Source organism: Sprattus sprattus (genome assembly GCF_963457725.1).
Source record: "Sprattus sprattus genome assembly, chromosome: 2".
NCBI lineage: Eukaryota > Metazoa > Chordata > Actinopteri > Clupeiformes > Clupeidae > Sprattus > Sprattus sprattus.
In genome coordinates this window covers 25,250,434-25,274,313 of record NC_137921.1, presented here as the reverse complement: position 1 = coordinate 25,274,313, position 23,880 = coordinate 25,250,434, and the positions used below count along the sequence as shown (strand labels likewise).

The 23,880-nt window shown below is 40.0% G+C and overlaps 1 protein-coding gene across 1 annotated transcript; it reads left to right on the top strand.

Annotated features, from left to right (window-relative positions):
* Nucleotides 1-11,973: 11,973 nt before the first annotated feature.
* adgrf3b (adhesion G protein-coupled receptor F3b) lies at nucleotides 11,974-18,573 on the top strand (the record flags this gene model as incomplete). The annotated part of the gene is made up of 10 exons (XM_080859402.1): nucleotides 11,974-12,005; nucleotides 12,296-12,420; nucleotides 12,859-13,080; nucleotides 14,729-14,968; nucleotides 15,893-16,080; nucleotides 16,264-16,446; nucleotides 16,803-18,107; nucleotides 18,233-18,274; nucleotides 18,390-18,425; nucleotides 18,517-18,573. 10 exons carry the CDS (start codon nucleotides 11,974-11,976, stop codon nucleotides 18,571-18,573), a joined length of 2,430 nt encoding a protein of 809 aa, XP_080715528.1.
* Nucleotides 18,574-23,880: the final 5,307 nt, after the last annotated feature.

Sequence of the window (23,880 nt, the reverse complement as noted above, 5' to 3'; positions counted from 1 at the left end):
CGTCAATATGATGCGGTTTGGTCATGACTGATGATTCTACAGAGTGATTTGCTAAATACTTCTGAGACAATCGAGCCTCCTTCTACATAAGTATTTGTATATTCCCACACAGAAAAAAAACTGATGGCAGCTGAGTGCCACCGAGTCATTTCCATTTCAGCACATGAGGTTCGCATTAGGCTTACCATGCCTTTTTGTGTCTACACATTTCGAACACTGCGGTAAAACATCTGCATATTTTGAAGATTATGATTCATTTGTAAATATAAACTCTACTGAATATGAATATAAATGTGTAACAAATATAGCCTATGATGAATCCATCTTCACTGTCATTCACCATCAGGGTTTCACATTCGCGAAACTTATATGATTTTGTGAAGAGAATCATTTTCAAGACATTTAATTACCATAAATGTCCTCATCCTTTGTCATCAATGGAAGATCTATGTCCTTACTTTGAAGACTTTTCTTTGGGTCAGCTACTGGAATATTCCGCTCTGTGCCCTTAGTTTATTGCTATCTTGCACCATCTAGAGTTTAACAAGAAGAAGGTCATGCACTTCCTCTCAGTGTGTAATATTCTCCTTCTGATTATGGTATACAAGAACATGACAATTAACTAAATCTCTCTACTACCGATGTGCCTGCAAGGTCATGTACTTTGTCAATCTGCTCTGTATATTTTAAATGTACACTGTGTAGTTAAATATCGTAGAGCTGATGCATGCACTTAACACAGCAAAAAAAAAAAAAAAAAAAGATCAGTAATAAGAGGGCTATAATAAAGTTCTGGGAAACATTTAAGACGCCAGACTATTTATAGCTATATAGTGTAGGTACATTTCTCTATCTTTTTTTTTTTTTGTCATTAAGAGCAGAAAATGACAACTGGTCAATATAACAAAAAGATGCAGTGTATTCATTTTAAAACCATAAATTACTAATGTTTTAAGGTAGGAAGAGTTTAGATATCATTATTTGGTGGAATAACCCTGATCTTCAATCACAGCTTTCATGTGTTTTGGCATGTTTTCCATTGGTCTTTTACTTTGCTGTTGGGTGACATTATGCCACTCCTAGTGCAAAATGTCAAGCAGATCAGCTTTGTTTTTATTGGCTTGTGGCCATCCATCTTACTCTTGATTTCATTCTAGAGGTATTCAATGAGGTTTCGGTCTGGAAAGGGTTTGATTTGGTAGTCCTCCATCCACAGCTTGATTGACTTAGTTGTGTGACATGGAGCATTTCTTGAGTTGAAAAAATGCGATCCTTGCTGTAATAGGGGAACATTATCAGAGGAAATCAAGTTGTCTTCCAGTATAACCTTGTATGTGGATTAGTTCATGTCTCTCACAGAGACAAATATGCCTTCCAGCCTTGCTGAAGCACACCCAGCTGAAAGCTGGATTCGGAGGTGACGACCTTACTCTTTTTTCTAGATTTACAGGACTTCAGCCCTGCTCCTGCATGTTTCAACTCGTCCTCACCATGCTCTTCACCCCAGCTGCTGTTTGCCATTCTTTTTGTAGGTCACTAGATGTCATCATCGAATGAATTGGTGGTTATCCCAGGCCCCTAATATCCCAGACCCCCCTTCAGTAGCCATTTCTAATTAATTCTCTAAATGTTTTAAACAAAAAATATTATACATAGCACCTTTAAACCATCATTGCCCTAGGTTTAAGCTAAAATGCAAAAAAAAAAAAGCTATAGTGGCAGTTGTGGGATTTTGTGATGACTCAGCAACTGAAAATCAACTTTAACCTGAGCTTTAAGTGCTTTGTGCTTATGACACAACAAGATGCCCTGTGACTCCTTTAAAACCTTTTTAAACTCTAAAGTGATGTTAAGCTAAGGAAAGAGCAATTGCCCCTACTTATGTATTATTTTGAGATTTTTCAAAATTCAGTTTGTGCCTGATTTTAGTTATGTAGTTGTGGATCAACCCAAAACTGTTGAAGAATAAGGATCAACCCAAAACTGGACCCAGAAGCAGACACGGTAGGCCAGAATTATGGATAGGACTTAAATGTAATAGAAATACAACTGATACAAGACGCAGGGGCAAAGTAAGTTTCACAGAGATCAGTCCACACACTGACACACAGAGACGGGCAGAATCCAGTGAGAGCAGAGGAAATTAGCTGAACAAGAGCAAGGTAAAAATCACAGACCAGGCAGGCTGAGTAGCAGCAATGCAAAAAGGTCAACATTTCCAAAACTCAAGGTCCAAAAATGTCAGGCAGAGTCAAATACCAGCACAGAGACACAGTGCATGATGGCTGGAGACTTGTCTTTGATGTTCATGCAGCCACAAGTTAGCGTTCAGGCAGGGTTCAAATGCTGAGGCTGATGAGGTGAGAAAGTGTGAAGGCAGCAGGGCTAGCTATAGGCTCAGATGCTTATCAGAGACCAGGATGTGCATGGTCGAATAAAAACATGGCATGGACAAACTGGTAAAATGGCACACGAAACAGCACAAAATGGCCAGACATAGAGAAACACGAGACAGATTTGGCTTAAGGCTGAACAACCCGGAGTGTCATATACTTTCTTTTTCAGTGCTCTCAATCTAGGTCGAGAAACAACCAGAGGGAAAGAGATATATAGCTTATGCACAAACTTGAGGTGTTAACCTGATAATTGCTGTGTTCACACAGCCATCACACTAAGAATCATGAAAAAGCACACACACCTTTAAAAGAGGCTCCTCTTTTACTTTACATAGGCAAAACAGAAATGCTCCCAGCTAGTTTTACTTTCAAACGATTTGCAGAGGAGCCGTCCAAGTTTGCACCAACTTTTCAAGTATCCAAAGTCTTTTCAGTACATTCCTGCTCCTCAAAGACCCAAAGGGCTAATTTGGACAAACAACACAACACTTTGGGGGTAAAATATGTCACCTTTTTGTGCCCTGTGACTCCAGGAAATGAACCACAGGAGGAAGGTTTACTGTCGGCAAACACGGTATGTGATCTAAGGGAATGATTGTATCAGAAGCAGTCAGACATATCAGGTGCAATGTCTGCACTAGTGGAGGTTTAGTGGTGCTAAAAAGAACAAGGTTAAATACCCCACGACCACACTGGTAAAAATCTATACCTGCAATGTAATGTACTGGAAGTTGTGATGGATAGAAGTGCTAAGTGAAAACTTAAATGTATAATTTAATGCCACAGGTGTTGTACTTAAGCAACTGTCATTATGTACAAAAATGGCATTGGCACATAAAAACGAGTTCTTTAAAATGGTATTTTTTCTTGGACGCGATGTTTGAACAGTCTAGTTTTGTTTAGGCAAATCAGTTGCAGGGATGTTAAGATCATTCTCTCATTTTGATTACGGCATTGGTGGACTGAATTTACATGCTGTGGTAGGAAGCAAACAACTACGTATGTAGGTAACCACATCAGTAAGCAAGGAGTACTGCATAACAAATAAAGGTTTTATGATATCATGAGAACATGTTATACAGCTTCAAGTTTCAACCACAGCATATTGATCCTATCTTTATGACCTGTGGCATTACTGTATTAAGTGTAAATTATACTGTCTATCCTTCCAGGTGTATATTGTGGCAATACTTGTATTGCCCATTGTTGTAGTTTGTTACACTCACTATAACACTTTGTTGCATCCAAAATACATCCAGGACCCGACAAAAGATGCACACATCATACACAAAGTATTTCCTTACATAACACAGAGGGTGGCTGACAAACCCTGACAAGCATATTTGTTTATCCAAATGTGATGGAAAGTAAATGGAAAGTGACTGGCCAAAGAAGCTGCGCTGGCTCCATGCAAACGCCACTGAAAGTTGTGGTTAATATTTTCTTTTCAGGACAGGCTATCTGCTACACCTTTTCTTAGATCTTCACTGACAGCGTGTTGTCACCCCTGACCATAACCAGCACCTCAGTGCTCACGGAGTACCTGTCTGGCCATACTCACAGAAAAGACAGATAATGAGGTAAGTGGCATTTAGTCTAATTTAAATTATCTGTCTTTAGGTGCCTGTACCCCAGACCCATGTCACAGTCTTGACTTGACAGAGCATTTTATGATGAGATATGATGTCCTCATAAACACCCAGTGGCATTATGTGACATTATGTGATAATTCTGACATTGAATGCACATAAGGTTGTATAGGAAGTATATCCAAATATGCCATTGTGTTTTATGAGTGTGAAACCTGATTAACTTCAAAATAATTTTTACTCTGAAAAAAAGATGTGCCAGATCAGAGCCCTAGACAGACAAATCGACAGACAGTTTGTTGGCTCAGTTGTACATTGATAATTTAGTTGCACACTGTAACAGCATCGGACTCTTATCCATGACATTCTTTTGGCAAGTTTATAGCTTTAATAGGTCAAGCTCAAATAAGGCAGCAGATTTAAGCCTCCAACCAGATTTAGTAACCATTAGGAACTCTTCTGTTAGGGTTGTGTGTACTGTCAAGGCTTCAAGCTCATCGTATGTGTTCATACAGCTTAAAAACAATGCCCCGAAGGGGATCCTATATTTCATCAGCATCTATGTTGTCACCTTTTCTGAGTGTTTAAAGGACAAACAAAATATATGGTGGGGCATAAGTGAATTTGTCATCTACTAGTGTTAATCTGTTCTGTCCAGCAGGACTTCAGAGGCTTCCTGTTGCATCTTTATTTTCTGCTTGTTCTTACTTCATGCAAGGGTAAGAAGCACATGACATTTTCATTGAGTGGCATGCAGGCACAAGCACCAGAAAGGCAGTTGACTCTGACCAGATCAGACACAGTTATCTACAATGTAGTTGTCTTACAATGACTGCTACTGTACCCCTCCAATCCTTGACCAAAGATCCGAGAGGGGAAAAAGAAACAGAAAAAAACTTTCACAAACATAATATACTTAGGGCCTGATTTACTAACATGCGACCGCTGCTTAATCTGCGTTCACACATTAACGCACGGTGTTTTTGCGCATTTTCCGTGGTATTTATCAAACCAGATCTGCGCTGGGCAAACTGTGTTTACTCCGCCCTATATAGGGCCTGATTTACTAACATTTACCGCTGCTTAAACTGCGGTCGCACATTAACGCACGGTGTTTTTGCGAAGTGGAGATAGATATAGGCCTATTGGTTCACGTTTGCTCAATCACTGAGCCTGATTCAATGTGTGCGCTGCTATATTGTTGTTCTGCCCGCCATCACCTACAGCGAGATGTTTAAAAGAACACGATTATAAAGAATATGCTATTGGTGGCATTAATGCATAAACTGTCTATTATAACAATATAGATGTGTGTACATGGCGAGATTAATAATTTCTACAAGGGACATGGGTTCACTACAATATACAGCCGCGGAAAAAATTAAGAGACCACTTCAAAATTATCAGTTTCTCTGGTTTTACTATTTATTGGTATGTGTTAAAGTAAAATGTACATTTTAGTTTTATTCTATAACCTACTGGCAACATTCCTACCAAATTTCAAATAAAAATATTGTCATTTAGATCATTTATTTGCAGAAAAATGACAATTGGTCAAAATAGCAAAAAAGATGCAGTGTCTTCAGATCTCGAATAATGCAAAGAAAACAAGCTCATATTCATTTTTAAACTACACAATACTAATGCTTTAACTTAGGAAGAGTTCAGAAATCAATATTTGGTGGAATAACCTTGATTTAAAATCACAACTTTCATGTGTCTTGGCATGCTCTCCACCAGTCTTTCACATTGCCGTTGGGTGACTTTATGCTACTCCTGGCGCAAGAATTCAAGCAGCTCGGCTTCTTGTCATGGCTTGTGACCATCCATCTTCCTCTTGATCACATTTCAGAGTTTTTTTTATGGGATTCAGGTCTCGAAATTGGGCTGGCCATGACAGGGTCCTGATCTGGTGATACTCCATCCACACCTTTACTGGCCTGGCTGTGTGGCATGGAGCATTGCCCTGCTGGAAAAAACACTTCTCAGAGTTGGGGAACATTGTCAGAGCAAAAGGAAGCAAGTTTTTCTTCCGGGACAACGTTGTACTTTGCCTGGCTGAGGTTTGTAAAAGACCATAAGGATTGAACCAAAGCCGACTGGAGGGTCTCCTAGTTCGTCTTCTCTGATGAGTCCAATTTCACAGTAGGTGCAAGACTCTTTGGCTTGTAGGCCTCTCCAGGTCTCCCTCTAACCATCAGACGACCATGTGTTGGGCAAAGCTGAAAATTGGACTCATCAGAGAAGACGAACTAGGAGACCTTCCAGTCCGCTTTGGTTCAATCCTTATGGTCTTTTACAAACCTCAGCCAGGCAAAGTACAACGTTGTCCCGTAAGAAAAACTTGCTTCCTTTTGCTCTGACAATGTTCCCTAACTCTGAGAAGTGTTTTTTCCAGCAGGGCAATGCTCCATGCCACACAGCCAGGCCAGTAAAGGTGTGGATGGAGTATCACCAGATCAGGACCCTGTCATGGCCAGCCCAATTTCGAGACCTGAATCCCATAAAAAAAACTCTGAAATGTGATCAAGAGGAAGATGGATGGTCACAAGCCATGAAAAGAAGCCGAGCTGCTTGAATTCTTGCGCCAGGAGTAGCATAAAGTCACCCAACGGCAATGTGAAAGACTGGTGGAGAGCATGCCAAGACACATGAAAGTTGTGATTTTAAATCAAGGTTATTCCACCAAATATTGATTTCTGAACTCTTCCTAAGTTAAAGCATTAGTATTGTGTAGTTTAAAAATGAATATGAGCTTGTTTTCTTTGCATTATTCGAGATCTGAAGACACTGCATCTTTTTTGCTATTTTGACCAATTGTCATTTTTCTGCAAATAAATGATCTAAATGACAATATTTTTATTTGAAATTTGGTAGGAATGTTGCCAGTAGGTTATAGAATAGAACTAAAATGTACATTTTACTTTAACACATACCAATAAATAGTAAAACCAGAGAAACTGATAATTTTGAAGTGGTCTCTTAATTTTTTCCGCGGCTGTATATGGACGTGGGTGCAATCAATGGTTCATATTACGTTCGAAAAGTTTGCGATTTCAAAAAAAGTCCTGTTTGATGTCTCTAATTTCAGCTAGGGCAGTGGGGAAATGTATTGACCAGTGCGCCGTAGCAATTAATGCGTCGAGTACCTGTGTGAATATTTGGCTGAGTGAAGGCTGAGATATACCAACTGCTGATGCTATAACTGTTTGAAATGATCTGATGCCAATATTTGCAATGTTGTCCAGAGTTTACCAACTGATTGAATGGAATGTGATCTCCGGTTGGAGGGTTCTATGTCGTCTCTGATCTGGTTCAGTAATTGAAGTATTGCGTGGCTGGTTAACCTGTACCGTCTAATGATTTGTGGTTCGCTTAACTGAAAATGTGTTATACGAGTTGAAAAAATTATTTCTGTGCGCTGTCTCTGTCTTCTTTCTTCGCCTTGCTCTTATCACTGCTGCCATGTCAACGTTTTCAGACTCAATGGAAATGCGCTTCCTGGTTAAGACGTGCTTTTATGAGGCGGAGAATTGGCGCGCAAATCAGAGACGTGCGCTTGCCAGGCAGTTCAGTAAATACCACGCAATACATCAATAGGCGCACTCCTCCCATTAAAGTGCGCTTCACGCCTACGTTACCACCCACGTCTCCGTGCCATCCCACCTGTTGGCAGGTACACACCCTCAAAGCGTTAATATGCGACTCTACTCAAATGCGCCCCCTTAGTAAATACCGTTTTATGTTTAGGACCGCTATTTTACGCCAGAAATGGGCGCAATCCTGTTAGTAAATCAGGCCCTTAGACTTCACCAATCCACAGTAAACTTGGTTGTAGTCCCACATGGCTGATACGGTTTGTGTCCCAAGGTGGGCATGTACCTTCATGCTAGCGCCCCCTGAAGTAAGGTTGGCTCAAAGCACTTTTGGGGCAATAGCTCGACCACTGTTTGGACATAAATGGCATATTTTTTATGGGAAGTTGGCCTCATGGCCGTAGCTCATTATGAATAATTTGTGGAGTAGGACATTTAAAGGCTCAAATCTTGTTATTCTGCAGCACTACCTCATTCTTTGGATGCACACTCAATTTTGTGAAATTTCGTTCACGGGGGCAATGCAACTGACAAATGTCAATACCTTGAAAACCATTTTGCCAAACATTATGAAATTGTTATGGCAGGTTGGCCTCTGGGAGGCACCTTACCTGCATTTATGTAAGGGATAACGGCCGACGAGCTGTCCAGTTATACGAAGTTAATGGACGCTGCGGGGCAAAGAACACCACGACGCAGAGCGGAGTGGTGTTGCTCCGCAGAAGTCCATTAACTTCGTATAACTGGACAGCTCGGAGGCCGTTATCCCGCTTATCTCCCGTTTACAACATCCAAAAATGTTTTTATTATTATTATTATTTAGAATTTCCTTTATCTTTAGGAAATTTAATATGCATAATAACCTGATGAATTCTTGATTTGAAGCCTAGTGCTCCCGTTAGAGAAAGTAGTGAGAAAGTAGTGCGTGGAACTGGACCTTTAGTTTCCCCGGGCGTTGCTGCAAAGTGACACTCATGAGCTCACCTCTGTAAAGACGGATACACGGATACAGCAGGTATTGTTCATAAGGTTTTACTATTTACAGTTGAACTCCACGTTTCCGTTGATGGTGAAGTTGGACAGAGCAACAGGGAGGTCAAGTTTAGTAATTTTGGTCGAAGGCTCACAATCGAGCCAGCTAGTTAGCCGTGTGAGCCACCATCTGTTTCAATGGTTTTTTTTTCTAAGCGCTAACAGCCGCCTACAAATAATATTCGAGACTTTCAGTTAAGAATTACAATATTCTGCAACATTCGTGTAGAACATAAACAACTAACCGAGTCAATTTAGACATATAAAAAGTCGTGTAGATAGCTTAATTGACATAAAACATTGCCCACTAACTTGTCCCAACACACCGCCATCTTGGTTCAAATTATCCTAGCTGTCAGAAAATAAACGTTACGTTGGTTGTCAATGGTAACCATTCAAGAGCATTGATATGGAACGGCGATTTAACGTTTCTACTGGGACTACGTCCAAGGTGTCCATCTATACGAACTTAATGTACACCCCATTAGCCAATCAGAAAACAGTATTTCGTTCCAGAGGGAGATAATACGATTTATTCAACCACACACTACACACATCAGTATTTACACATCACTTTAAAACTGAGACCTGTCCACTCAAACCCCAACCCCACCTACCTGTGGTTGCCGGTTGCAAAACAGCAATACTTCTTCAACATGCATTTCATCTATATATCTTTTAACATTACAATACCACCATTCATTTAACCACACTGCAACGCCAACCCTGCCACCTGCCATGCCCTACTGTCACAACAACCTCACTACACTTGGCTCCAGATCCATTTTTCTCACATCTCCCTTGTGCAGTTTTCCATTGCTTTGACTTGCAAAGGCCCTACGCCCCCCTGAGGCAGGAGGAACACTCGTTTTTTCCTTAAATCCAAATGTAACATTGACAAAATTCAATTGTTTCACGTGTCAAAGCACTCAAATAATTTAACCTTTTGCTACTTGGGCAGTTCACTTTGTATTCAACGTCAGTGATAACTGCTTGAAGCAATGTTTTGATGTATTATTTTGAAACTATATGTAGCGTTCTACGTTTGTTTTACATTTAGTATTGTCTGCAAATATATTCTTGCTTTCAACTAATCATCCTACACATATTTGTATGCGTATTTTAAATAGTTATACAATGAACATTATATTCTTGCTTGGGTTTTCCACATAATGCTCTAATTTAGCACAAGAACACACATGTTGTAATGTCACACTCATCTTCACATTCACTGCACAAATCTCAAAGGTACTGCTTCACACCCTAGCAGTATAAAACCACCAGTTCCACAAATTAATTTCATAAATCTTCACTAAGGAGAAGATATACAAAAAATGTTTAGTCTCTGAAGTCATTGAAAATAAAACACCTTTTATAGGAATGCAAAATATCTTATTTTCTCACTTAATTATTGCTCCTTCTTTCAATTTATGTGGCAGTCATATTAAGCACAGCTATGTGGTACATATGACCAAGTTCATACAGGAAACGGGAGAAACGCCCCTAATTAGTCACTTTGCTCCCATACGCCCGCGCTAGTTTAAATTCTCCGGTCTCCAGGCCAGATTCACCCAGCTCTTGAGCTATGACGCCGCTTATTTGCTCCCTCCTCCTCCCCAGCTCCACCTGTCTAGATCTGCTTATAGTTAAAGGGGGATTTTCGTTAATTCCTGCTTGTCTTATTTATTGTGGCAGCAATTTACAGTGTAAATTGTATTTTATGCAGCAGTTGCAGTTTTCAGCTTTATCTTGCAGCAGCAGCTTGAGCAGATCTAGGGCGCCATGACCAAACATACTACCTTGTACTTACATTAATAAAATCTTATTTACTAATTCTGAGAGTTTCCTGTCTGAACTAGTTTTATTCTTAAAACACTTAAGAATAAAACTAGAATTATTCTTTAACATAACTTTTCTAAATGAACTAAACAGAGCTTGTTTTCTTTTAACGCAGAATGAAGTCATGGGTGAGTGGCCGGCCAGATCACATCTGCATTTAATCCTCAAATTTAACATTTTCCCATTTAGATGTCCCTATGTTAAAGAGATGACATTATTTGTCCCAATGACGTGCAAATATGTATATGCTGCTGTCAGCTTCTGGCTCCAGCATGATATTTTATATTATGTTCCAGGGTCGTCCAGTTTCACTGGAGAGTTCATGATTGAGGGTAATTCTTCTATAAGTGTAAACCTAACAGAGTTGAAGAAGCTACCTTTACAATTCGAAGGCCACCCAATCGGAACTATTCAAGACGCTGTGTTAGTGGCAGGTAAGGTGTTTACGTACCATTTTGGTAACAAAATAGTTTAAGCATGTCATGATGAGATTTTAGGAGAAAGCTCCACCTTTTCAATTTCATTTAGGAACCCTGTGCAACACAACACCACATGTCCATTTATCTCCACTGGAAACAGTCAAGATAATGTGATCTAATTTATGAATGGATCCTACAGAACAGAATTAAACAGAAGAACAGCAGCAATCACAATGCAAACTGTGATTAACAGATTACAACATTTATGCAGATTGAACCAGCATGTTCCCTTCTGAGAAAAAGGAGAAAATAATAATAATCTGAAAATACATAATAACATGTGAATATCTTCTTTATGTTTGCCTAAAATACCCCAACCCATACACCTTCAAAGCCTTTTATTAGAACCCCTCTCATGATCAGTGGATATACAATTAAAAATATTAATGAAGATAACTTTAAAAATACAGTGTAAGGATATTGATAGATGCACAGATAAACATTCATCTCAGTCCAACCTGTGTTATGTGTAGATTGTCGGACTATTGGAGAGGAGACAACATGCACGTGTGGGTCTGAGCACATTTGGAGTAACACTGTGTGTGATGATCACTCAAACTGCTGCAACAACCCAAAGTGTGTGGCAAATATTTCTCACTACATACCTCTGTGTATTCCCAAAGTGTCAAGTGAGTTTTCATCTGGGTCCCAGAATCTTAAAATAAACAAATCTGTCAATAAGCATATTTTAGTCATTTTTGGATTTTCCTCTTAATTTTACAGTTCAACTGGTGGTAGCTATGGTTAACCAGAAAAATACACAGTGGAATGCAGCCTTCTTAAATACCTCAGTATGTACCCAGTTCCTATATATATATATGTGTGTGTGTGTGTGTGTGTGTGTGTGTGTGTGTGTGTGTGTGTGTGTGTGTGTGTGTGTGTGTGTGTGTGTGTGTGTGTGTGTGTGTGTGTGTGTGTGTGTGTGTGTGTGTGTGTGTGTGTGTGTGTGTGTGTGTGTATTTGTCAAACTAATTCTTTGTTTTAATTTGGGACAATGAGTTTTTGTTTTTGCTTATTTTAGTTGGCATCATGTTTTAACAACATGAGCGGATTTGAGAAGCTCACCACAGTCAGGTAACAACTTGTGATTGTTGACCTGATTCACCCTTGAGGTCCTCAATCCTATATCTCCTTCATATTTCTCTAGGAACCTGTTGCCATTATAGTATACAAAAAAAATGAAAGTGTGATGATAGAGCATCACTGACATATCATCTTCACCCCCACACTTACACACATTAGCACTTTCAGTTTCTAATTTTAAATGGTCTAGTGTTAAGGTACTACAAATATTTGATTGTTTTAACCAACTGCTGTAGCTTGTCATCGCAGGTGTTAAAACCCTAGATTATTTTTCTAACTAGCTCTAATGGGGCCAATGCTGAGTTTGAAGTGAAACTCGCCGGAGTATTTACAACTGCCAAACTCGCTAAACTAATCGAGGGGCTGAAGAGCAGTCTGCAGGCCAGCATTACTGTGGAAATAACCGGTAAGGGCCCTCTCTCCCCCTGTATCCCTCACACCTAATGCATGCATTGAAACCATGTCAGGAATCCACAGCATTTTACTACTGGCTATAACTGGTAAAGATGGGTAATGAGATTCATGTGTTCTGAACAAATTATTGTCTTAAATCTTAATTACATATTACTTTAGCATATTTTAAATAAGCCTCTCTGATATCTCTTAGCTTTACAATTTGTTAACCAAACTATTTAGTAGTCAGTCTACTGTTTTTTGCATGAGTATGCAAAGTAATTATATGAATGAAATGGGTTTGGTCCATGTTTATGAAGAACTGTGAAGTGTCACACACTCCCAAAACATCTCAGCAATACATGTTGACAGTAACTCTATTGTGTAAAACATCATTATAATTATAAGATATGTTACTGTTATGTGATTAGTGAGTGTCACCCTCTCTTAGGACTGGTTGAGATGGGCTCTCCTTCAGGGAAAGTACCCTACAAATCGAAACAGGAACTGAGCTGCTCCATCGATGACACCTTAAGCTCATGCAGCTGGTTTATCACAAAACAAGGGAACACGCAACCAGCATCCATTGGGAATGGGTCCCAAGTGATAGTCGGGTCTTGGTGTTCAAATTTCACATACCTTACACTGCTCCAGACCACAAATCTTTGGGATGGTATGTTCATGTCCCTGGCATCAGCCAACCAATCATGGATCCTTTACATTTGTGTGGCATAGTGGCATTCTCCTCAACTCCGTTAAAATTTTGTTCTGCAGCTCTAGTGTTTTAGCCTAACTATCAATCAAGACTTGTTAGAACATTTAAACTAGGGGTACTATTCTCAAGACTGGTTTTGGTCTTAAGAAATACAAGAATACCAAAGTCCTTTGTTTCTTTTTTGGTCTGGAGTTTAGACATACAAAAGCAAATTTGGACAACGAGCAAAGTGTCTCACTCATGAACTATTAAATTATGTTTAAATAATTTTAAAAATAATTTGCCCATCATTCAAACTAAGGCCAATGGAGTCCTAACCCCAAGTCCCTGAACTTGATTAAAGACATAAATAGGTCAATGAAAGGGCTATATGAAATACAATCTAATTTCACAGTTGACTTAGTGGTCCCTATGACGATCTAATAATTTTGATTACCCAGTCTCATTTGCCTCTTCCTCCACTACTGCCAATAGTAAACAGTAAAGCAGCTAACAGACTATAGGTTGACGGTAAAAAACTGCTGGCAGTAATGGCAGCAAAATGCACACTGTTACACAAAAAAGGACAGGTTTCAGAGAGAGCGTAACGGTGTTGGCAGGGCACAAAGTGGGCAGAGCCAGGCCAAAGTGAATTAGTGCAAGGTTTAAATGTAATTAATAGCATTGTTGAGCTACCGTTAAACTGAACGTGTCAGATGAGAATACAATGTAAAATGGCAATATTGCAGTGGGTAAGTGTTCTCCAGGAGAACTTTTACAAGGAATAAACATAGTGCTCCTTCCATTGTTCAATACAATACAATTAATTACACATCACCCCACAGTTGAACTGACAGTTATACTGATAATCAGTGTATGTCATTTTGAGCCTGTAAAAAAAGTATTTGGCTTAGATTTTATGACAAGTTAACGTTCTTTTTGCAGATATCAATATAGCCCGTATATCTCACTTCCAGATGTATATTTAGATATACTGATAATATGGGACAGGGAACCTGATACGTTAAATGCAAGAGACCAGTAGCCCTCTTGAATGGAGAATGCATATGATATTGAAGGTAGTGAGCTATGTTTATTTTGATGGATTTCAACACCTGGACCGACTAGAATGCAATCTCTTTCTGCATTCCGTTATGGAAAATGCGGTGGTGTGTCACGGCATTTCTTTTTATGCCTTCTCTAATGGCCTACAACATGTGAATAGAAATAAGAAGAAATGTCATAATTGTGTATTTACATCAAGGATGACATTAATTTACTGCTGACTGATCATTTCATTTAAGTCGGACAAATTCGACTACCTCTTCCAATAAAGGGAACATGATATTTTTTGCCAGACAGATAAATCTGACTTGGGCAGTCTTGGTTTGTAAATGCAAATGTTCCCTTTCAGAGAAGAATATGTCACAACGCCTATATCCAATATCCACGCCTTGGCAGACTTTTTAATTTATTGTCAGAGTTTATGCAAGTGTCAAATTGTCTTGATTGGTTTGGATCTCTGGTTTGACTAACATGGTCTTTACCATAACACTGTTTACATATGCTCTTTAAACTCTTTGAAGCACATAGGCCTAACGATTTCTTTGTTTTCCTTTTTATATAGGTTTATATACATGCAAGTTTACTGATGGTTCAATATCATACACGGCCTCTGGAAATGTCAGCATTGACTTGCTTCCGGAGGAAATCACAATGATAAGTAAACCACAGACGGCAGACTGCACAAATAAAGCCATACCGGTCGATGTGACTGTCAAGTGTATAATTTTACTTCCTACCAGTCCTGTGAACTACACCGTCACCCTGTTCTACAACAGTCAGACAGTGCCTATGGTCAAAGAAGGTAAGAGATGTGATGTAATCTGACCACTTATCCCAATAATGCCAAAAGTGACTGAAAATCTTCTATACTAATTTGACACTGCTCTATGTGTTTCCTCACCCATGCGTGTCGCAGAGCATGGCGTAGTCGGTACCTCTGCCTCATGTACAGTGTCAGTGTTGAAAGTGAAATTGTTTAAGTACTTGGTCAGAACGCAGCAATTGCACTGTAGTATTTACATTATCCAAGGATGTCCTGAACATGGTTATTGCCCTTACCACACCTGGTAGTAAATCTATGGCCACCCAACCCACTCAAATCACAATTAATGCCATGCAGAACGGATTATACTGATTGATTGGTGTACTATGATGTGCTATCAAACAGGAGAGCAGGATGATGGTCTGAACAACCACTTCTGCTGTGCACCACCTCTCTCTACGTTAATTCATGAGGAGGTTGAAGCATTAAAGGACATCCGTGGTATTTTTTAACCTGGTCCCTTTTTCCCCATTTTTTAGTCAAAATGTTTAGTAGGAACAAAATAGGATTACATTTATAAAGCCGTTTTGTAGTTGCCAGTCAGAGCGTTCTAACTCAATACTAGACAGATTTTGGACAGAAATCCAGAAAGAACTAGCCAATTGTTCTTTGGTCTTTGGCATGTTTCTTTTTTCAGATCAAGGAATGTCGAAGGAATGTCAGGAACATTTTTGCTATGTTTACAATATAAGCAATGTTTGTAAAAATACACCGCCAAATATAGCTACATGTAAATTCAACAACAGCCAACATCAGGAAATAACGCAAAACTTAAGCATCCCAGTCCTCTCTGGTAAGTGATACAACAATACTTCTGCCATAGCTATCATAGCCAGCTTTGCTCTGCATTTCTGTGCATGTATATCATACATCTTACCAACAACATGTTAAATTTACATCAAGGTGGAGAAAAATCTTGTGAAGCCGAACAAACTTGGCCAAAGACCAAGGCTGGTTCGACTGCCATTGTGTTCTGCCCGCCCGGAAGGACGGGCAACATAAGTCGAACCTGTAATGAAGAAGGTCAGTGGCAGTCTGAAAAGAACTACTGTGTGTCGGAGGCAATAAACCAGTTGAGTTCTTCTGTAGAGGTAAGTCTATGACCTCAGTTATTCAGCTCTTCAGTACAACACTTGGCCTTTCCAATGCCTATTTATATCACTAACAAATGACAAGCAAAACTCTCTGGCCACCTACTCTCTGTATGTGTGTGTGTGTGTGTGTGTGTGTGTGTGTGTGTGTGTGTGTGTGTGTGTGTGTGTGTGCCATTTCAGAACTTCAAACTTGGACTTAATGCCACCCCTGAGGTTGCTATACAAATATTTTCTGGCCTGAAAAATAGCAGTTCTGCCGGCTCCAACTTGACCCTTGGTGATATCCAGGCCACCATAGGAATCCTGGATGGAATGGCAGATGCCTCTTCTACAGTCACATTACAGGATGACACAATGATGAATGTGAGAATTCAGAATGTGTTTGTAAGCCCATCCAGACTAGGTCAAATAGAGTAACGTCATTTAGCAAAAAATCGAAGTAACCACCAGCTGTCTGGTTTTGCAAGGCAAAGGGATGGACTGATTACCTGTTGTTTAGCTGAATGGCTCAAAACTGATTTGCTGATACGAAACTGGTGATAGTGGTATAAAGGAAAAAGGTCCTCCAGCCAGGGCTATTTCAGGAAATATTTTTCCTGTTCTTTAATCATGTCCTCTCTAACAATATTGCTATTGTAATTAGTACACAATTTTATAAAATGTGCTGTTGTTTCATGATATTGTGGGGAAACAAATAGATGTATGTTATTCTCTTTTAGGACTTTATAGATTCTGCTAGCAATTTACTGTCCACACCATGGAGTGATGACACAAGCACCTCAGAGAACCTGTCTAAGAACTACCTGAAAGCAGTTGAGGAGCTGGTGACGAACATAAAAGTAAACATAAGTGAAGGGCACAATTCTTCAAACATTGAATTACAAGTCTGCCGAAATGATGACAACTGTAACAGAACGATCATGGGTGTGCAAATGGCATTGTCAACTACGGCACACCAGTCTAAAGTAGTGGCATTGAAGAACCTGGCCAATCTACTCCCAAATAATATAGAAAACACCCAAAGCGCAAGCATTGTGGTTTCGGCCACTCTTGAAAATGCCTCTGATCACACGGCAAACATCACCCTAGCGTTTCCTTTCGACAACACCTCAGCAACTGCTGACAAAATTCATTGTGTTTTCTGGGAGACCAATGCCAGTCGGTGGTCAGAACAGGGTTGTGTGGCGAGGAAGGAAATAGACAACATTATCTGTGAATGCAGCCACTTGACCTCCTTCTCATCACTCTTCTCCAAGGAACCTGTTGATTCGCTCCCTTTGGATATGATCACTTACATTGGACTTGGCATATCCATCTGCTCCCTCCTCGTCTTTCTGTTCATTGAGTGGCTAGTTTGGACTGCCATAGTCAAGTCCAACCTCTCACATTTCCGTCACACATCCCTGGTCAACATCGCCTTGTGTCTACTGCTGGCGGACTGCAGCTTCTTAGCCTCAGTGTTTCCATTGGAACTTGGAGAGCTCTGTTGCTTTGTCATGGTGTTGGCGAAACACTTCTTCTTCGTCGCCATGTTCTTCTGGATGCTCTGCTTGAGCTTAATGCTTCTCCACCAGCTAATCTTTGTCTTCAGTCCACTCAGGAAAAAAGTCTACATGATACTATCCTTCACCATTGGGTATGTCTGCCCCGCAGCGACAGTTGGCATCTCATATCTGTACTACAGCAAGTGGTCAGAGAGCGATTACTATGATGATAAAACATGCTGGCTGAAGTATGAGGGCACAATGAAAGGCTCACTCCACGCTTTCCTCTTCCCAGTGGGTGTCATCACAATAATGAACTTGTTCTCAATGGTGGTGGTAATCATGACCCTTCTGAGGCCCAAGGTTTCAGAAGGCAAGGCAGACGACAAGGAAACTTTGAAAAGCATCCTCAAAGCAATAGTGTTTCTGACCCCTGTCTTTGGTGGGACATGGCTCCTTGGATTCTTGATGTTCTTCATGGAAGATGCTACCTTCGGAAAATTACTTCACTATGCTTTCACTATTGTCAACTCGCTGCAGGTATGTTTAATTTTCTTTCATGAATACCTCCATTAAGCCGTTAATACCTCCATTAAGCCATGCTTGTGGTGGATTTTTAATGGTATTATGTGTATGTATGTACGTATATGTCTTTGCATTTGCAGGGCTTCTTCATTTTAGTAACAGGAGTTCTTGGTGAGAAAAGGGTGAGTACAATTATCTTTTATTTAGCCTTTTATTACAAGTATTCTAATAAAATTGGAGATCTTCACAAAACACTTCTGCAGTGACATTTTCTTCTACTCATTTGGGTTCAATTAGGTCAGAGATGAAGTTTTGAAATACATACTGGTCACTGTGAGTTGCCTTTACTAACGAGACATTGATCCTTCTATCCAAATTACTTATACATAGTTTGTTTTACTGATCTCTTTTTGATTTTCTACAGAAATCCACAAAAAGTGAGAGCAGGCCAAATCTGACATCTTCCATTTCTAAGAGGTGATGCCAACAAAGGTATGATCAGGACAGTTACCAAAAGATGATCTTACATATAGACTTCTTACCTACTATATATACTTCTTATATATAGACCCTATAGACAAAACAATGTCACATCTGACAAATGGAATACTTGAGTAGATTGTTTTTACCCTCAGTTGTTTCAAGTAGACTCAAATTGACAGATCAGGAACACTACAATCAAGGTTTCTTACTGCTACAGACCACTATTTAGCCAGCATACTTCCACAAACCTGCAAAAACATCCAGAAGTGTTCAAGATAGCTGGTGGTCCAGAGCATCTGCATTGTGCATCATGCTTTATTAGCTAAATTTCTAGTGACTCTGCTAATCTCTTCTCCATAGCTTCGGTGGTCTGTTGGCAGTTGATGAATGGGTATCAAGACCTGCTATAGGACCAGGGTGTCACTAGGATTTTCAAGGCAGCATGGCCGAGAATGGAAACAGCTAAATGGAAAGAAAGCATTCAGCAGTGTCCACACAGAGGTCATGCAAAGCCATCACAGAAATACAAAAAAATGATTCGTTTGACAGATACTTTATTGCAAAACAGATGAAAAGTAATCTCTCCTCAGTCTATGTTCGCACTGCTGTCAGTGACAATTCTAATGTAAAGATTGCCTTACCTAGACAATTCATGCATTAGGTTGGGTTTCTTGGTGACCATACTAACATGACCTCTAATTTAATGTAAAGTAAACTAATGCAATGTAGATTCTACCACAAAAATCCTGTAACATATCCATTAATATTTTAGTGACTTGTATTTGTCTTGAAATAAAACAGTAGCTTTGTTTGTTTGTTGTGAACATACTTGACTGACATACATGATTTGAATTGAACTTACATACTATATGCCTCCAGAATGTAGACTAGGTTTGAAGTTCATCTGTACAATAAAATGTTTTGATTATTTTCAGATTAAGTAATAGTAATTTCTGTCTTATATTACGCATGAAGTGTAAAAAGCAGTAGCAAATACTACATTTCAGACATCTCAGTAACATCTTGTAGTTTCTATAAAGGGCTTATGAGTCCACTGAGACAAATTAACATGTTTTTTTAAAGCAATAAGCCCCAAGAGGCCGTGCTTTGCGCTGATTTTAGAACATGTAAGGGGAGTTGTTAGGCACGACGCGAAGCTATTCTAAAATCTGATTCTAAAATCAGCACAAAGCACGGACTCGCGGGGCTTATTGCTTTTCAAAAACTATCACTACAAATATTTGATATGGTTTCATTAAATAAAAACAATTCAATTTAACAAACAATAGTTTAATGATAAACCGTCATTCTTCCGCCACTACAAAGTATAGTTCCTAAATAAATCATTGGCACGCAACCCTTGAAGCAACGCAACAGCCAGATGGAACTCTTGCGCTACCGTCAAAAAAGGGGTGCTTATTTATTCACATTAATTTGTATATCGCCATGAATAGTGCAATTGTTGAAATAGTTTTCAAACTGGCTCCTCTTTGCTAGAGCAGCGACAGGGGTATCCTGATTTTGACGCTTCAGTGTCCCAGATGATGTTGCTCCACATGTGTATGAAATTAATAAAATTGCCTTGCCTTGCCATTCGCTGCGCAGTAATTTGGAATGTTATCATAGAATGTTATGAGGACAACTTGAAAGGTTATTTAAGCAATAAGCCCCAAGAGGCCGTGCTTTGCGCTGATTTTAGAACAGGTAAGGGAGTTGTTAGGCACGACGCGAAGCGGAAAATCAGCGCAAAGCACGGACTAGCGGGGCTTATTGCTTTTCTAAACCTGTTACTACACATATTTGATATGGTTTCATAAATAAAGACAATTCAATTTAAGAAACAATAGTTTAATGATAAACCGTCATTCTTCCGCCACTAAAAATTATAGTTCCTAAATAAATCGTTGCCACGCAACCCTTGAAGCAACGCAACAGCCAGATGGAACACTGGGTATGAAATGCGCTATATGAATGCCTTGCCATTCGCTGCGCAGTAATATGGAATGTAATCAGGTCAAATTGTAAGGTAATGCTGGATTTTACAACGGCTTTTAGCCAATCACAATCAAGGATTTGAACAATCAGGTTTAGAAGCTTGATTTTACAACGGCTTTTAGCCAATCACAATCAAGGATTGGAACAATCAGTTTTAGAAACAAGAATGCACACTGGCAAAATATTGTGCCTGACTCAGCTAGACCAAATCTAGCCATAATGAACTCTGTAGATTATTTTTAACTCACCTGGCTAAAGAGACTATAGCTTTAGGCTATCCCTGGCTAAACATACATTCACCTCAGTTTGACTGGAGAATGGATACTTTATCTGAATGGTGAGCTAATGCCTCACCAAGCTGCACTGTTTGGCATGGTTTTTGTTGATGGGTCTGAAGAAGCCAGTGTATCCTTTAAACTTTAGGAAATAGTCTTAACACAACTGCCTCAGCCATACCATGGCCTGAAAGGGGTTTGTCAGACGTGAGGGCTGTCCAGTCCATGATGATGATAAATAACCTGCCTGGTGAAATAGGCCGTTTATGCCAGCAGTTTGCTGCCAAAAGAGGGCCCAATATGTCTAAACTCAAGACCAAGAAAGAAGAAGAGCACTTTGGTATTAATGTTTTTTCCTTGACACCAAAAGCGGTCTCAAGAATAGTATCCCTGGTTTAAATGATCTAACAAGTCAAGGAGTATGCCACACAAATGGAAAGGATTGTTTATTGGTTGGCTGATGCAAGGGACATGAACATACCATCCCAAAGCCCTGTGGACTGGAGCAGTGATAGTACACATACAGTTAATAGGATGTGTACCATGTGTACTATATAAGGATGTGTACCATGTGTACTATATAAGGTACCAGAATTGGAGACTTTATTAGACGATGTTTTTATTATTTACTCTAATTATCACCCTCGGACAGGACTGTAGCGATGTCCATACTGTCAGAGAGATAACATCAATAGAGGACCAGGTGAACAAGTGCAGCTGGTCTTTAAGTAAGGAAAATAAGGTAGTAGTGCTTGGGATTCAAAGACAGGCCACATTTGAATGTTTTCAATTTTCATGCTGTAACACTATAGAAATAAACCTGAACGGGTTTGGGCATGTATGTTCATGCATGGCATATGATAATGTACCCAGTGCAAGGACAACTCCTAAATCAAAGGTAGTGATCTCTGGCTGTGAATTGTTTTGTGCTGCTGACGAGGTTATAACAGTAAGACTTGTCAAAGTGTCAAAGGTCAAATTTCTATTGTAACATGGAAGTAATGGCCTTCTTTCTTTAGGCCTGTATCATCTTTGATGTCAAATTGGAACTATTTGTTTCAACACACCCGTCCAAAGTTATGGCACAGAGAGTAGTAGCATTGTCAATTGCTATTGAAAGTGTCTCATGGGACATCAGGATGTCAGGTTGGAGTTTCTTCTGAAACAGAAAAGGTCACAGAACCATAAGATATACTGTACAATCTGTACTGGCAGAACAGTAAGAATATGTGGAAAACAGAGAGCTGTGAGCTATGGGGTGACATCCATGCACAGTGCATGGATGTCAGCCCATAGCTCACAGCTCTCTGTTTGAGTGAGACCTAGATAACTTCATGACCTCCTTCTCAACCCTTGTGTCTTAGTGCTCTGTTGGCCTGCCCTTCCTTATAGAGTTCGCCTTTGCAGGGCTTGGGATCTCGATCTGTTTCCTAATAATCTTCATATCCACTGAGTGTCTTGTATGAACGGCTGTTGCCAAGACGAACCTCTCACATTCCTGTCACATGGCATCAGTCAACCCAACCCCTGCAGCCCAAAAGACCTTGCAGTTTTCAACAACAATGCAAATGACTGTGTAATGAAATGGGAAACTGTCATATAAACGCTTCAGTGAAACGAAAAGAAGATGAAGTCAACATCGCCGTGTTCCTTTTCCTGGTCAACTGCAGCCTCCTGATGTCCACCTTGATAAAGGATTTCCATAAACCCTTAAATAGCTTCTATGTCTAGCCTTTATGCAAAATATTTCACATGCACGCAAAGAGCAACACGTAAACACTTCAAGCTTGTTCAATCAGCTAGTGTGGTTACCGGACACAGGTGACATCTAGTGGTCACCATAAATGAAGCCCAACATTCAGCTTCATACATAACACCCTGGTGACAACTTCATGGTAGCCGAGGATTTCTTCTACCTGACCATTTATAAAACGTACTTACGCACAGAACTGATCTTAGACTGTGCGTGCGATCAAATCCACGTCTAAGTACAGATTTATAAAAACCGTCTTAGACGTAGAAAAGGACGTAGCTCTACGTCTGGTTTCAGTTCGTGTAAGTACATTTCCTTGCGGCAATACTGGAGTACTGCAGGAATTCAGGACTCTCCGAGCGCCGACACGCAGTTTCATCTTCATCATCCTCAGCACCACCGTCACCATTTGGGCTAATGGTGAAAGGCCAAATTAATGTTTCGTTCAATAAAATCAAATAAACTATTAGAATAATTTACACATGAATGAGATTCACATCTTATAGGTATTCCGTTTTAATTTCACAAGTGTAAAACATTTTGCTCAAACTTATAGCCTATAAAAAGACTAATAGTGGCTTAGTTTTCAGTAGGAGATATGGCTGCATTGGCGATGTTAGAGGATATTGCCAACTGCGCAATAAGCAGAGAGAGGTTTTTTTTGTGATCGCGCAGACTTTTTGACACAGGATGATTGATGTATGTCTGATAAGCAGGTACCGCTTGCCGAGAGCGTTGTGCCCAAATGGCCTCTCGTCTAGAGAGGCGCACCAGAGGCAACCAGGCCATACACGTTCAGATATTGTCCGTTCTTGGATTCCTGGGAACGTTCCGATGTGAAATTGGAGACCAGTCGAGCAATCCCCGTCATCATTAAGCAGAATTTTGCCCGATGTTCTTCGCAGTAGCCTATACCTACCTATCTTCCATTCCATATGCCCTCAATTTATTAGATTTCCATACAGTGCCCAGCAAAATGTGAAAGAGGATTTCCTAAAACAGGGTTCCCAATGTATTCTCATCCAGATTTCGCACACTCAGAAAGCCTAAGAAGCCCACTTCAATACAGCACAGGTAGGTAGTGGAGCGCACCAAAGCTTTGGTGCTGCTGCCGCAGATGCGGCTTCTGGGGCTACTCGTGCCGCAGGTGCTGGTGCTTCGGAAACGTGTCTACTACATGTCAAATACTATTCTTTTGCCATTACGCCACCAGACAGGCTTTCTAACGATGTTTTGGCCCGCACCTGCTGTTCCATCAGCAGAACGTCGATGTCAGCCTCAC